Source organism: Hippopotamus amphibius, chromosome 1 (assembly GCF_030028045.1).
Source record: "Hippopotamus amphibius kiboko isolate mHipAmp2 chromosome 1, mHipAmp2.hap2, whole genome shotgun sequence".
Taxonomy (NCBI): Eukaryota; Metazoa; Chordata; class Mammalia; order Artiodactyla; family Hippopotamidae; genus Hippopotamus; species Hippopotamus amphibius.
The window spans coordinates 50648134-50662618 of NC_080186.1; the positions used below are offsets into that span (position 1 = coordinate 50648134).

The window sequence follows — 14485 nt, forward strand, 5'->3', positions numbered from 1 at the left end:
AAACATAAATATAATTGATACATAATGTGTATGTCTTGTTTTAGTTTTTAACACTGTCCTTGCTGTTTTAAGAATGGAAGTGATGTAATCAGCTCTTCTATATTTGTCCAAATTGAAATTAGTGATATAAAAGAAAATCTTGTAGAAATTCTTTATGCAGTTTTGTAAGTTTCCTTCATATGGGAAGATGAAGTCACAGAGCCAAGGTCATGTATCATTGCATATTTTCCAGCTCTAGACTGTCAGCCCCTTGAGAGCAAGGGCCATATATACAATTTTTTAACAGCTTTATTAGGATATAATTTACATACCATAAACTTCACCCATTTCAAAGGTATAATTCAGTGGTGTTTAGTGTATTCACAGAGTTGTGAAACCATCATCACAATCAAATTTTAGAACAGTGTCATCATGCCAAAAAGAGACCCTGTGCCCATTAGCAGTTACTCTACATTCTGGCCCACCTTCCCCCAGCCTTAACAACCATTAATCTACTTGCTGTCTCTGTAGATTTGCCTAGTCTGTCCAGAATATATAATCATAAACTTTGTGGGTTTTGTGACTGGATTCCTTCATTTAGCATAATGCTTTCAAGGTTCAACCATGTTATAGCATGTGTTAGTACTGCATTCATTTTTATTGCTGAATAATAATCCATTGTATGGATATACCACATTTTATTTATCTGTTCATCAGTTTATGGACATGGGGTCGTTTCCACTTTTTACCTATTAAATGAATAATGTGGTTATGAACATTTATTTACAAGTTTCTATGTAGACATATGTTTTCATTTCTTTTTTTTTTTTATATTTATTTATTTACTTTTTGGCTGTGTCGGGTCTTTGTTGTGGCACGTGGAATCTTTTGTTGAGGCGTGTGGGATCTTCGTTCCAGTCTGTGGACTTCTCTCTAGTTGTGGCCTGAGGGCTCCAGAGCGTGTGGGCGCTGTAGTTGTGGCACATGGTCTCTCTAGTTGGGTGGCACACAGGCTTAGTTGCCCCGAGACACGTAGGATCTTAGTTTCCCAACCAGGGATCGAACCAGTGTTCCCTGCTTTGCAAGATGAATTCTCAACCACTGGACCACCAGGGAATTCCTTCATTTCTTGAGTATATACCTAGGAATAGTATTGCTGGGTCCATAGGTAACTATGTTTAACCTTTTTAAGAACTACCAGACTTACCCAACACAGCCAATAAATAAATAAATAAATTAAATAAATAAATAAATAAATATATTAAAAAAAATAAATAACTACCAGACTTTTCTAAAGTGGATGAACCATTTTTCATTCTCACCAGCAATATGTGAAGATTCCAGTTTCTCCACATCCTTGACTAAGCATATTAAATTTTAATTTTGGCTGTCCTAGTGGGTATGAAGTAGTATATCATTATGGTTTTGATTTGTATTTCCCTAATGACTAATGATATTGAGCCATCTTTTCAAGTACTTATTGGCCATTTCTAATTATCTTTAAGAAATATCTCTTCAAGTTCTTTGCCCATGTTTTGTCATTTGATCTTTTAATTTCAGGCTCTAATAGTTCTTTATATATTCTGGATATAAGTCCCTTGGCAGATACATGATTTGCAAATATTTTCTCCCATTTTGTGGGTTGTCTTCTCATTTTTTTGATGGTATTTTTTTGCAGCAGAATAATTTTTTTATTTGATGATGTCAAAGTTACCTATTTTTCGCTTTGTGCCTTTTTAGTGGTGTTTCTGTGAAACCACTGAGTAACCTTAAGGTTGTAAAGGTTTATTCCTGTTTTCTTTTTAAGAGTTTTATAGTTTTAGCTCTTATATTTACTCTGTGATCAATTTTGAATTAATTTTTTATGTGGTGTGAGATAGGTTTCTAACTCTGTTCTTTTGTGTGTGGATATTCAATTGTCCCAGCAACATTTGTTTACAAGACTGTTCTTTCCCCCATTGAATTGTCTTGGTACCCTTGTTAAAAATCAATTGACCATGATACTCTAATGATGGATTATATTATACCTTTGTCAAAACTCATAAAAGTGAAACAGAAAGAATGAACCCTAATGTAAATTATGTCCTTTAGTTAATAATAATGTATCATTATTGGCCCATCAGTTCTTACAAGTAACCACACTAAGGCAAGATGTTAATAATAGGGGAAATTGAGGAGTGGGGGAAGGATGGGGGAACATATGGGAAGTTTGTACTTCCTGTTAAATTTTTCTGCAAAAAAGTCTATTAATTTTTTAAGTAAAAAAAAATCATTTGGCCATAAATATAAGACTTTATTTCTGGACTTTTAATTCTTTGTCATTGATCTGTATGTCTAGCTTTATCCTAGTACCACATCTTCATGATTACTGTAGCTTTGTAGTAAGTTTTGAAATTGGAAAGTATGAGTTCTCCAGCTTTGTTCTTTTTAAAGCTATTGTTTTGGTTATTCTGGGTCCCCAGCATTTCTTATGACTCTTAGGATCAGATTATCAGTTCCTGCAAAACAGCCAGATTGAGATATTGATAGAGATTGCCTGAATCTGTTGATCAGTTTGGAAATCTGGCCACCTGAATAGCATTAACTTTCTGATCCATGAATGTGGGATAACATTCCATTTATTTAGGTCTTTAGCTTCTTTCAACAATGCTTTGTAGTTTTCATTGTACAAGACTTGCACCTTTCAAAACTTTATTCCTGAGTATTTTATTCTTTTTGTTACCATTATCAATGAAATTATTTTCTCAATTTCATGTTTGGATTTTTCAGTGCTAATGTATAGAAATACAATTGATTTTTCAACTTTGATCTTCTATTTTGCATCTTTGTTGGATTCACTTAGTATTTCTAATAGTTTTTAGTGGATTCTTTAGGATTTTCTATATAGATCAGGACATAAACAAATACAGATAGTTTTACTTCTGCCTTTGCAATCTGAATGCCTTTTATTTCTTTTTCTTGTCAAATTGTCCTGGCTAGAACCTCCAGTATTTTGTTGAATAGAAATGACAAGGGTGGATATCCTTCTCTTGCTTCTGATATTAGGGAGAAAGCATTCATCCTTTCATCAATATGTATGTTATTAGCTGTGGGTTATGTTTGTAGATGCCCTCTATCAGGTTAAAGAAGTTTCCTTTTATTCCTAGTTTGTTGCATGTTTTTATCCTGAAATGTTTTTGGATTTTGTCACCTGCTTTTTCTGGGCCAGTGAGATGACCTGTGATTTTTGTATTTTATTATATTAAGGTGGTGTATTACATTGATTTTTTGATATTAAATCAGTTTGCGTTCTTGAGGTAAATTCCACTTGTTCATAGGGTATGATCCTTTTTATTTATTGCTAGATTCAATTTGCTAGTATTTTGGTGAGTATTTTCCCATCTATATTATAAGAGATGTTGGTTGGTAGTTCTCTTTTGATGTCATTGCCCGGTTTTGGTATCAAGGTATCAACCACATAGAATAAGCTGAGAAATTTTTCCTGCTTTTTAAGTTTTAGCTCAAAGTCTACTAGTGTGTCTGCCCAACTAGGGTCATCTCATTGACTTTTCTGTTAAGCTTTTTTTTCCCCCACATTGGGACCATCCTGTTTCTTTGCATGTTTCATATTTTTGTTGAAAATATAACCTTTAAAATAATGTAATATTTCAAGTATGGAAACCCAGATTTTCCTTCAACCTCAGAGTTTGTTGTTGTTGATGGTTTTTGTAGTGACTCTTTTGGACTAATTCTAGAGAGTCTTCTTTGTAATGTGCAGCCACTGAATTCTCTCCTCAGTTACTACTGAGATCAGTTAATGATTAGTCACATATTTCTATAGATGTCTTGAACCAGTAACTCTCCCAGCCTTTGCCAAAGGACTCAGTGTGTGTTTTGGAAAACGTCTTCAATTCTTAGGCAGTTTAAAACTCTGCCTTTGCCTTTATTTCCTGTTTGCACAGGACCTCAAGATTACCCAGAGCTGAGACACTGGGGCCCTCTCAGGGCTTTTCTAGGCATGCACACAGCTCTGTATATAGTTGGCCTCCTGGATCTCCAGGAATGTGTCAGAACTTTCCAAGTCCTCTACGGATTTCTTCTTTCTCAGCTCTTCCTTGTAAGTTTTTGGCAAGGCTCTTGTTAGCCCTAATGGCATCACAGCCTCCAGCAGCTGTAGTGAAAACAATTGCTAATGATAGTTTCTGACAAATGCCTTGGAAATAGGGATTTTCCTGCCCAGCAAGTACCAAAGCAGCTCAAATAATGAAAAATATGACTGGGACTTCTCCAGGATGCTAATAAACCAAATAGTGACAGTTCTCTAAGCGTGGGCCTTTTTAGGAGGAGTTTCATATCCAGTCTGCCCATTCTGGTGGTGGTTAAGCTGCTGCTTTCCAAAACTACAGAAATTGAGAGGGAATTCCCTGGCGGTACAGTGGTTAAGACTCGGTGCTTTCGCTGGCATGGGCCCAAGTTTGATCCCTCGTTGAGGAACTAAGATCCCGCAAGCCAGGCAGTGCGGCCAGAACAAAACAGAAAACAAAAACAAAGCTACAGAGATTGAAAGGCTGCTGGTTTTTAAGGCTACTTCAAAGTTGTGGAGAGGGTGATAGTATTAAGGATAGTTAAAAGAACAAAAAGCTTACCATTCTGAGATTTAGCAGATTTTCTTTAACAAGCGCTCCTCAGATCATGACAGACCTTTGGTTAATCTTCAGAGTTCTGGAAAAGTTGATTTTGACAAATTAGCTAGTGTTTGCATTGCATTTATGAAGGAACAGATTTATAAGGGTCCTCATGCCTGACTGTAGTTATAGTTTATAGTGTTCAGAGATCCCCAGGGCATCTGTGCACTCTGGCCTAAGGACCTTTGGAATCAGTTTCCAAGTTACTGTTAGGTTGATTGTACCACATAATGGACTAAGTAGGGTTTTATTTACTGATTCAAAATATAACTATTTAAAATATGTTTTTATGTTAAAGTACTTTTCAAGTTCAGGGAAAATCATTTAAACATGAGCCTTTTGTACAGAATGTAGAAATTTGTCATTCGCTGTCAGCTGTAAAATAAAATAGCCAATGATGTGAAGTCCTAGCATGCTATCCCTAGGAAAGTGTTTTTCCCCAAATTCATAATTCCAGTATGCTACTTAGAGTAATAGAAGGAAACAAGTCTCCAGCATCTCTTACACACCAGAGTATATTCTAGATATTAGACAAACTTTACCTCATTTGCTACTCAGAACACCTTTGCAGGGGCTTGAGTCAGTATTCCCATTTCGATGATAAAGATCTAAAGCCAAAGAGTCAATAACTTGCCTTAGATAGTATAGCTGGAAATAATGAAACTGAATTCAAGGCACAATCTGTTTGCCTCCAAAGTCCATATACATTTATTACTCTACAGTTCCATATTTGTACTCTGTTGCACAATTACATTCATTTCGTTCAAAGATAAACTATCTAATGGGGAAAATCACAAGCTTTGTGTTGTATAAAGTCTATTATTTATGTGATTTATACAAGAGGTAATTACCCCTTAGCACTAAAACTAAAATATTGTCATTTTTAACTGAGGAACAATTATCAAATTAAGATAAATTATTTTAATCATAAATTACATTGCATATGGGCAGAATTAAATATTTTGCTTATGAAAACAATTCTTTTTTAGAGACTAATAGAACAGCGTGATACTCTAAAAGAAACAAATGAAGAGCTTCGATGTTCACAGGTACAGCAGGATCACCTAAACCAAACAGGTGAATTTTGTTGCATTTAGAAGTTTTTTTAAGGGTAGATATACTGAAATGTTAATCTGTTTTTTTGTTGTTGATGTTGTTTAGATGCATCTGCTACAAAAAGTTATGAGAATCTTGCTGCTGAGATTATGCCAGTGGAATATAGGTAAATTTGTTTTTATCAATTGATAACCCATTTTTAATATTGAAAATGTGATTTCTTCTTTTTCTAAATTTCTAAGCCTTTAATATTTTCCATTTTATGAGTCATAGAGCTTGAAAATTACTTTGTCTCATGTGCTTATACTTTCTAAATCAGATTGTTATTGCTACTATGGCAGTTTAAAAATTTACCAGAGATAAAACTTCACTTACTAGCTGAATATATTCTAGTTTTTATAATATAGGCTTTATTGTGTTGAGCTTATTTTTCTATCCTTAAACTTGTTGGTAATACTTTAAAATGACAGCCCTTGAGTGGACAGGAATTTCCTTTTTTTAAACTTTGTGGAAAACCTTTTTAATACTTAGTATTCAAATCCACACTGGTGAAAAAAATAGAAGAGAGCTATCGACTACAGGAGGATTAAACTGGAGTTAAATAAAATACAAATTTTAGAGGTTCCTTTTGGCCTAACTTTTATTTGACTATTTTACTGCTATGTTTACTTCTAGGTATTTGACTAATCTGGTATAAAATTTTCTTTTCCCTTTTGTGGCAACAGTTTTATTTATGAATTACTTCAAATTCTACTCTTTATTTAAACAGCTTTATTTAGATATAATTCACCCATTTACAAATATACAGTTCAGTGGGTTTTAGTATAATCAAAGAGTTGTATAACCACCTTCACTATCTAATTTTAGAACATTTTCAGCCTCTGCAAAAGATACCCTGTACCTATTAGCAGTCATTCCCCATTCCTGCCTCCCTTCCATTGCCGGCTCCAGGCAACCAATTATCTGCTCTTTGTCTCTATGGATTTGCTTATTCTGGACATTTCGTATACATGGGATCATATAATATGTGGCCTTTTGTGAGTGACTTCTTTCACTTTGCATAATGTTTATAAAGTTGTTGATTTTCAATTTGTTCAGTTTTTTTGCTGTTAAGATAGAGCTCCTTACATGCTGGGCTGGAAACTAACTCACACTTTTTAGTTAGTAATATCCAGTGATATTAATCATTTAAAAATAGCCATGTTTTAAAGTGATGGTACTGGTATTCAGAAGAACAAATATTGTGATTAATTGAAATTAGTTGTTGTTGGGGAATGGAATTTAGGAGGGCAGTAGGCAGGAAGCATTACATTTTCATTTAATACCAGTCCTATCATTTGCATTTTTAAAAACATATGTATGTAAACCCTTAATAAAAATTTTTTCTAAAAACAAAATGTCTAGAGACAGTCAAATGACTGTCATAATCATAAAAGCATATTTAAAAATTTTAGGCAAACTGTAGTTTCTTAAATCTATCACTTTTTATTTATGTGTTTTCTAAGGATGTGCTACACATTACCTTTAGTGTAAACAGTTTCTAAATTATCAAAGTAAAATAATTCATATCCTCTCTTAGAGATTTACATAATAAACATTTAATGATATATAATATAATCTTATACCTGTACCTTTAAAAATTTACTATTTGTTTTTTGAGGCATAGTCCTACAATGTACAGTTTTTTCTTCAAAACTTGCAAAAGCTTTGGTAACATTGCAAAACAACAACTATCGAGTGGATAGGAATTTTCTTTTTTAAAATGTAAAGAATTTTAAGAACTCTAACACTTAAAAAAATTTTTAATTGCTTTTTAACATCAGGGAGGTGTTTATTCGACTCCAACATGAAAATAAGATGCTTCGATTACAGCAGGAAGGTACTGAGAACGAACGTATTGAAGAACTTAAGGAGCAGCTGGAACAGAAACACCGCAAGATGAATGAATTGGAAACTGAGCAGAGGTGACTACACACTCCTTACTAGTTGGTAGCCATAGTGATCTAATTACCTGACCACAGAATCTTGATTTGCAGAAGTGGAAGATTTCATTGTAGTTCAAATAATTAGGATTTGCGGAAGTTTTAATTTTTGCTTTTTTGTGTCTCACTACCCATTATTTTTAGCAGACTTTGTTAAAGCATGTTGCTTAGTCTTAAATTTCATTTAGATGTCTTCACAAATGACAAAAAAATTAACACATGAATAAATGACGGTCTGGTTTTCAGCTGGAGCCTGGTACATAGATGGTACATAGATGGTGGAGTCAAATTTGAATCCCACCTCTACTTAAGCTGGGCAAGTTACTTAAATTCACACTTAGTGACCTCAGCTATACATTGGAAATGACACCTATTTGCAGGTTGTTATGAAGATTACAGATAATGCGTTTAAAGCAAATGGTGTACTTATCTGATACCAACGAAGTGCTCAAAAATTATATTTTAAAAAGTAACATTTATGTGGTGCTTACTAGTGCCAGCCACTTTTCTAAGCACTTCTTGATATTAACTCAATGAAGTAAATTCTCACAATAACTCTATGAAATAGTAACTACAATTATCTCTTTTTATGGACAAGGAAACTGAGATGCAAGGTTTAACTTGCCCAAAGTTACACAGCTAGTAAGTTCTGGATCCTGCATTTGAACCCTCTGTCAGTCTGACTTCAGAGTCTGTGCTCTTAACCACTTTGCTAACCTGCCTCTTTAAGTAACATACTGACAGTAAAGGTATTTGGATTTATTTGACCTTTATCAGATCTTAGAGACCACCAGGAATTTTAAAGACAGTTGAACCTTTTCTCTCAACTTGTATGTGTACTATTTTATCAGCTGTGGTTAAAAGAAAAATAACATTTTAGCTTTCTGAAGAGACCATTAGATATTGCTGTTTTATACAGTTCAATATCAGCACTGGAGATACTAAGTTTCAGCTGTTAATATAGGAGGATAGACATGTGAATAGATAATTATTATGTGATAACTAACATTGGAAAAATGGGGTATTATAATGAGCAGGTGTGTTGTGTCATATATATGAAGAGAGGAAGTCAGGCAGTAACTCTCGCTGGTAACTTAAGTAGAAGTAATGATTAAGCAAGGTGTTTTGTTTTTTTGTTTTTTTGTTTTTTTATTGGAGTATAATTGCTTTACAATGTTGTGTTAGTTTCTGCTTTACAACAAAGTGAATCAGCTATACGTATACATATATCTCCCCTCCCTAGTGGACCTCCCTCCCACCCCACCCCCATCCCACCCATCTTTAAAGAATGAGATTTTGCCAGGTTTAAAAGCCATACTAGTTACTAGTGCTAATCTCTTTAAATAAAAGTCATGAACAAATTGTTGGAAAATGGTGACCTTGCTCTTCTCCCAGTGCTGTGTGAAATCTGAAACAAGAAATGGAAACCTAATTTCCATTCATTAAAAATACAACTGAAGGAAAACTGAGTTAGTTTTCTCATTTTTATACCAGTGAGTACAGTGCAGAAATGTTATGCTTTTGCCACTGACTCATTAAGTACCTTAAATCTTTAAATATGGGCATATATGCTTTTAGGATAAAAATGTCCTCTTTAAAAGAATATTTCCTTGAAAGCAGCCTACTATACCATATATCATACCTAGCTACAGACAGTTGTTCAGCTTTGGCTGTTGCTGTTAAGTGCATACGTTATGAGTTAAATTGCATAAATGCACCTTTATAGATCCTTAACTACTTTGACTTTCAGTACAAATAAACATGTGTGATTCATCTTACAAAAGGCTGAGCAAAGAGCGAATTCGAGAACTGCAGCAGCAGATTGAGGACCTCCAGAAGTCTTTGCAAGAACAAGGCTCCAAGTCTGAAGGAGAAAGTGTAAGTAACTTAAAAGTTGTGGTAATTCTGTTGTTATGGACTCTCTGTAATAGATCCTGATGTCCAAATTAATCTTGTATTTAAAAGTGTTACCCTTACCATTGGGGGTGCCCTTAAATACCGTATATATCTGCATAACAGATGCAGTGGTTTTGCCAACTTGGAGCCTATAAACTGATCGTGTCGATTGGAAGGTGATTTCTATGTGTCCTACTTCAACAGCTACCCTTAAGTTCATGGCAATTTCTGATTGGTAGCATGCTACAATTGAAGCATTCACAGTTCTTCTGGGATCCCTATAAGACTGGCCTGAGAAAAACCCTAATGAGAGTAATCTGCAGTCAGAATTGAGGAAAAGAGGGAATGAGAAAGTGATTTCTGCCAACAAGCATTCAAGAAGTAGGTCACATCAGCCTCCAAAGGACAGAAATCTTAAAGCAGTCTTGAAGTACATCACCCCTCGTTTCTTCCCCGCTTTCATACAGATTCATGGCCTTGCCGTTTCTAATGGTTTTTCATGGCAAATAATTGTGAGGGCAGAGATAAGAGGACTTTAGAAAGATCAAAGAGCCTAAATCTGAATAGACCTAGCAATGTTTATATAGTTTGATCTCTATATATAGGGAGGAAAAGAAGTAATAATTGAGGGAGGAATGTATTTAACCAGAACAACAACAACAAAAAGATAGGGCTAGATATATGTTAGATAGATCCTGATTGGATAGAATGTTAGGTGACTACACCTGTATTGATGGGGGAGAAAACTATGGAAGGAGAGTAAATAAAGAGATGAAAAGCAAGATTGAAAGGGTTGTTTCCTTTCTGTCTTTTATATACTTTATATGATTTTCTCTTTTTTCCCTGGGGGCTTGGAAAATAGAAATCGTCTCATGCATGGCGGCATCTCATATGTGCATATATACGGTATTGTAACCTCTCTAATACCAATTTTTTAAGCCACATTAGAAAATATTTTAAAAATGGAATCATTTGGGGGTAGTATTTTGGATTGCAGTGTTTCAAACATATTAAATTTTATCTTTTTAAAAAAATTATTGTCCAAAATACATTTCAGATTATATATTTTAAGCTCTTCAAACTATTTGGTAGATGATACAGAACTACTTACTGTTGCAATCTAAATTCCTGTCCTTTTAAAGAAGAAATTTTGTGTTTTAAATTTTATTTTTTAACAAAATCCAGTTGCTTCATTTTGATATTAATATTAAAAGTGCTTGAATTGTAATGATAAAGTTTAATTATAGAGATAATTATTTTCGTCCTGTAACTCTATTCTTCAGTGAAGTTCTAAAATCTTAAAATTTGTATTTTAGATGGATTATTCTTTAGGAGTTTAAATGTTTGATACTCCTCAATATATCACATTCAGCTTGTATTTGCTATTTTTCTTCAAGTTCAAATTTTATTTTCATTGTATTCAAAAATATGAAGCATTTTTATTTCTGCTATTGTACTTACACTTCCTAATTTAATTTCCTGTTCTCTTTTCCCTTTCTTCTTTGGAGTAAAAATATACCTAAAATTTTCTGTTTTCAAAAGTATGTTATTATAAATACAAATATTTTAAATATTTGTAATTTTATATAGTACACTTTCAAAAGGAGGTAAAGAGATTTTGATGTCTGGAAAACTTATCTTTGTCACCATAGTTATCTTACAGCAACTTTTTCTGATTTTTATAGTCCAGCAAACTAAAGCAGAAGTTGGAAGCTCATATGTAAGTAAAACTGATATTCATTTCTAATATGAGAGGGGAAGGATTTTAAAAGCTTCTAAAGTTACTATCCTCTTCTGATTTTATTAAAAGCAAAAATCCTGATGCCAATTGAATATTCACCACTGCCACCAAAAGTGAAAAGAAAAACATGGTAAAAGGGTCAGCCTGCCTGCTCATGATCACAGACTCCTACATTTTTCAATCCCTAGTGTAATTTGAGGAGTTTATAAAGCAGATAGCTATCACAACTGGATTATGTGGAAATGTGGGATGTTTAACCTATAAAATATTTACTTTAACTCTCTTAGGAAGCAAGGGTGGCAAGGGGAAAACTGTAAAATTTTTGGCACCCACAATGTGTCAGGCAGTTTACATCCTCACAACCAACCCCTAGAATATTTGGCAGGTATTATTCCCATTTCACAGATGAGGAAACTAAGGATCAGAAAGTGACTTGCCCACAGTCCACAAATGTTGTGTGGCAGAAACCAGTTTTCATTCTTAGGTCTGTTTGGCTCCAAAGCTCCATGCTCTTTCCACTACTTAGGGAAAAACTAACAGAGGTCCATGAAGAACTACAGAAGAAACAAGAGCTCATTGAAGACCTCCAGCCAGATGTAAACCAGAATGGTAGGTGTAAAAACCTGGATCAGACTTTAAAGACTTGCCTTTTTTAGTTGAAGGATACAAGAACTGTGTATGTTAAGTCTTCGGGTAGTGCATAAATACATACATTGCAACTAAGAATCATAATAATTTTTAGTGATTTAAGTAATGATCATATCTTTAAAAAAGGTAAATCTAATAAAATGAACTGATTGATATATAGGAGTATCAAATGTAAACTATAATAGAATTAATACTATGGAAGTATAAATAAAATAATTTGTAATCATTGAAATAAACTTCAAATGTAGAAAGAATGCTTTATTTTGTGATGGTTGTGCTTACATTGTAAGGTGTATTTGCTCACTGAAATACTTGATAGAAAGGAGAAAAATAACTCAAGCAGATTATTTTTTAAGAAAAAATAATACACAATGATTGGGGATGTATTGGTTATAGTTCAAAAGTTTTAGGTAAGAATTCACTACAAAGAAGAAATAAAATGTTTCTCTTCTACATTCTCACTTATCAATCTTTAGAAAATAAATATAATTTTGTTATGTGAGGAGGAAGTGTCTTAAATTGGTCTTTTCATTTTCTTTTCAATAATAGTACAAAAGATCAGTGAACTTGAAGCTGCTCTTCAGAAGAAAGATGAAGATATGAAAGCAATGGAGGAAAGATACAAAATGTACTTAGAGAAAGCAAGAAATGTGAGTGGCTTATATTTCAGGGATTTAGTCTTTGTGACTCGGGTTCTAGTTAGGCCTGTCCCACGTCTTCTTGGAGCTATGTCACGTTGCTTTGCTCCCTACTGCCCTACCTTGCCAGTCAGGTTCTTGGTGCATCTCCACCTCAGTCTTCATGTTCTTGCCCTCTCGCTCAGCAGCATCAGATAAAACTACACATGGCTTCATGGGGACAATTTATATGTTGATTGTAGTGACCTCATTAAAGAAAATGACTGCTATAAGGAACGTAATCTTTAGCTCTTACAATGAACATTTGCCTTTGTGAAAATAGAGCTTTGAAAACTCATTTAAATTGTTTTAGCATTAAGTCTGTATTAGAGACTAATCTAATGTTCACCAGACTAGTTATTCTTTTCCTTATTTCATACTTTTTCTTAAATATCGTAAGTACTGTGCTCATAGTCTTTTATTTCCATGAATATATTTTCCTAATTAACTGTAAGTATTCTAAGAGAATGTTAACGTGCCCTTTTCTGTTTACTAAATAAGAGAATTTTATGACAGAGCCTTAAAATACTGCTAATGTCTTCCTTTTTATGTTTAAGTTTTATATTTATGAAGGTGTAAATAGTACCTGCAGCAATAGGTAGTAAACCCCAAGATATTAAGGCTTAATAAGATAGACGTTTACTTCTTGATCACACAAAATCCAGTCATCAGTGGGGGAGGGGTTCTACTCTATGCAATCATTCAGAGTCCCAAGCTGACGGAGGTTCAGGCTTCTTCAGTATGGGGTCCTCAGGTTCACTTGACATTGTCCAACTATAGATGAGAGAAGACAGCCAAGACTGCATGGGAGAGAGGTAATGGAGGAGGCATAAACCACTTCCCTCTCATTTCAGTGGGCAGAACTCAGGCAGGTGGTTGCACCCAACGTCTAGGGAGGCAGACTTGCTAAACATCCAGGCAGTCTGCCACAGTTCAGTGTCTCTGTTACAAAAGTATAAATGCTCAGTAGAAAACTTATTGAATGGTTCCCAGAGACAACTGCTGTTAACCTTTGGTATATTTCCTTAACAGTGCATTTTTTTCACTGCCTATTATCTTCGTGATTGTTTACCATAATGTGCACACACACCCAATTTGTATGATTGTTATCACGTGATTTTGATCATATGGTTTGTATTTTGAATGTCTTTGTGTTACATTAAACGCAGTTTAATATTCATCAAGTGCTTGTGATGCCAAGCGCTGGGAATACAGCAGCAAGCAGTACACTCGTGTATGGCACAGACTGCAAAATGAAAGAGTGGCTACGTAATGTTCTCTCCGTTGAGTGGATATATCAATTGTTTACTTAGTCAACATCCTGTTGTTGGAAATAGTTTGTTTCTGTGTCTTTTTCTTTTTTGCTCCTAGAAATAAGGCTACAGGCAACATATTTATACAGAAAGTTTACCTCGTTTTTTGTTTATTAATCTTGTTCCTAGGTTAATGCATCAAACAAAATTATTGAGTCAGAGGATAAGAACGTTTTTAAGATGCTTGACATGTATTTCTGAATGATATTCTAAAAGTATTATAACTAGACAGAGCAATGACAGTGAATACTACATTCCTGCCATCATCCAATGTTATCATTTTAAAAATAGTTGCTTTTTTGGTACACATGATTTCAATTTTTACCCTTAAAATATTTCAGGGAAGAGGTTAAAATAGTAACATATGTACATGATAGAAAGCTCAGAAAATACAACAAAGTCACAACCATACTTTTTACCACTTAGAGGCAACAAATTATTATGTGTTCTTTGTAATTAAATTATAATTTAAACACTAACATGTCTGCTTTTATAATGTATACTTCATAAAGGGAGGTGCCCTGACTCT

At 34.1% G+C, this 14485-nt stretch overlaps 1 protein-coding gene across 3 annotated transcripts in view; it reads left to right on the top strand.

The window, feature by feature from the left end:
• Positions 1-14485, top strand: part of HOOK1 (hook microtubule tethering protein 1) — a 65198-nt gene that overhangs the window by 42036 nt on the left and 8677 nt on the right. For all 3 annotated transcript variants that reach the window (XM_057712615.1, XM_057712607.1, XM_057712614.1), the window contains 7 exons: positions 5633-5720; positions 5805-5865; positions 7523-7663; positions 9466-9559; positions 11263-11297; positions 11845-11927; positions 12516-12616. In XM_057712615.1, the coding sequence (XP_057568598.1) occupies positions 5633-5720; positions 5805-5865; positions 7523-7663; positions 9466-9559; positions 11263-11297; positions 11845-11927; positions 12516-12616 (603 nt within the window). The remainder of the gene's footprint in view (positions 1-5632; positions 5721-5804; positions 5866-7522; positions 7664-9465; positions 9560-11262; positions 11298-11844; positions 11928-12515; positions 12617-14485) is intronic.